The sequence below is a fragment of the Citrus clementina genome, unplaced genomic scaffold (assembly GCF_000493195.1).
Source record: "Citrus clementina cultivar Clemenules unplaced genomic scaffold, Citrus_clementina_v1.0 scaffold_5, whole genome shotgun sequence".
In the NCBI taxonomy this organism is placed as follows: domain Eukaryota; kingdom Viridiplantae; phylum Streptophyta; class Magnoliopsida; order Sapindales; family Rutaceae; genus Citrus; species Citrus x clementina.
This window is the reverse complement of record NW_006262201.1, coordinates 22,704,435-22,706,473: the sequence shown is the minus strand read 5'-3', so window position 1 is coordinate 22,706,473 and position 2,039 is coordinate 22,704,435. Positions and strand designations below refer to the sequence as shown.

Here is a 2,039-nt window from a genome sequence, read left to right as displayed (position 1 = left end):
AATCCATCTTGTCTATCTCTGATTCTAGTAGAAATACTAGTAAACTCCAAATACGAATGTGTCTCAAACCATATTTGTGACTTTTTCATACTTTCTTGGAGTAGTAGACACCGAGATAGATGAAACTAAGTTCAATAAACTTTGTAGTTTTAAATACTAGTATCTAGAATCAAAAAAGGTAAATGATAAACCACTTAGTATATATCTTGTCTTATCCAAAAGAATCTTGTTTCTCCATTTAATTACACTATTGTATTATAGTGTTCATTGACAACCAAATAGTGCTTGAATTCTCCATAGAGATATTCTTTGTTTCGATCATATCGATGTTCTTTTATGTTCCTGTCTAATTACTTCTGTCTTATCCATGTACTCTTTTGAATTTCAAAAGCAATGGAATCATGACGCACTTAGACAAACATAAATAAAATGAATATTCATCAACAAGTTTGATAGAATACTCACAACCTCTTATAACATGTAAACTGATTAGTCCGTATACATTTGTATGCGCTAAATCATCAAATACAATGTTATGCTTTTAGCTCAAACAGAGCATCCTTGTCATATTACTTTTCTAAATAAGATTTATAGAGTTACAATGATCAATCTTAATAGGCCAACAAGTCTATCATTAATCATTTTCTTAAAATCTTATTATAGTTTATATGACTTAAGCATAAATATCAGAGGTAATTTTGGTTTGAAGAAACATTTCTTTTCTTAGATAAATGCATATACTCTTTATCATTATATCTTGCTTTGAATAGATCAATGGACTTATATGATATAAATTGTCTTTATAAATAATCAAAATAAATAATAAACAGAGGATAAAAAAATAACAGTGTACTCCTGTTTATTAAAACAAGTCACCGAAATTAATATTCCTCTAATAATTGGAAAAATAAAGACAAATATCAAAACTAAAGTCTTGTAAAATTGATCTAGTCTTTCAATTGATATAAACTAGCATGTCCTCAACTGCTGTTTGAAGCTTTCTTCACTTAATCTCTTGGTTTCCTGAAAACCAAATAAATGAATTATAAATAAGATTAGTTATCTCAGAATTCATTATTGTATGAATCAATAGAAATCTGAACTAATTAGGAAGCTTAAAGATTTCCTATACCTGATTTTAATAATCTTAGGACAATCTTTTTTCCAGTGACCCTTCTGTCCACATTTGTAACACTTGCCTTTTGGCTTGCCACTTGTTTTAGTGGACAGTTTGCCGATCCCAACTCTTGCTTGCTCATTCTTGTCTTTCGACTTAAGCCTTGAAGAGAATCCTTTTTCAGGAAGTTTTCTGCTATGATAGAATTCTTCTATAGCATGTAGTTCGTGCATTAATTCAATTAAGGTCATATCTTTATTGTTTAAGATATAACTGACCTTAAACTCTTTGAATGTATCAGGTAAAGATTCAATCACCATGTTAATCTTTGATTTATCATTGATTTGAACACCATGAATCTCTACCTCGTTCAAATAGTCCATCTTTTTGAGGACATGATCACGAACTTTTGTGCCCTCTTCCATCTTAGTATCCGTAATACGTTTTAATGCTGCTTCTCTGGCAAAATGGGTATTTTGCCCAAACATCTGATGAAGACAAGCCATTATTTCAGTGGCTGTTTCCATGCTCCGATGTTTCTTATGCAGTTCCACAGAAATCGAAGCCAATATATAGCGCTTAGCCATTTTGTTAGCTTCGCACCATTTCTCATAAGGCTCCCTCTGATTTCTATAATCGTATAACGATGGTTCAGGAGGGCAAGGCTGGATCAACACATATTTGCTTCCCTTAGCAGTGAGAATATTAAATAGATTGCGTTTCCAATCTAAATAATTTTCGCCAGTGAGTTCATTTTTAACAAGGATAAATAATAATGGGTTGATGGAAGACATTTTCTGAAAAAAACAAAATACACATGCATAAATACTTTGAAACAATATTCACAATAAATGACAAAAATGCAAAAAACCATAAATGCATTTTAATTTATTGTAACGATAATCTAGTACTGCTTTGACAA

The 2,039-nt window shown here is 30.8% G+C and overlaps 1 protein-coding gene across 1 annotated transcript; it reads right to left on the bottom strand.

The window, feature by feature from the left end:
- Positions 1-1,003: 1,003 nt before the first annotated feature.
- On the bottom strand, positions 1,004-1,704 carry LOC112098033. The gene is made up of 3 exons (XM_024183632.1): positions 1,435-1,704; positions 1,133-1,328; positions 1,004-1,023 (listed from the first exon to the last, which is right to left on the bottom strand). Exons 1-3 carry the CDS (start codon positions 1,702-1,704, stop codon positions 1,004-1,006), a joined length of 486 nt encoding a protein of 161 aa, XP_024039400.1.
- Positions 1,705-2,039: the final 335 nt, after the last annotated feature.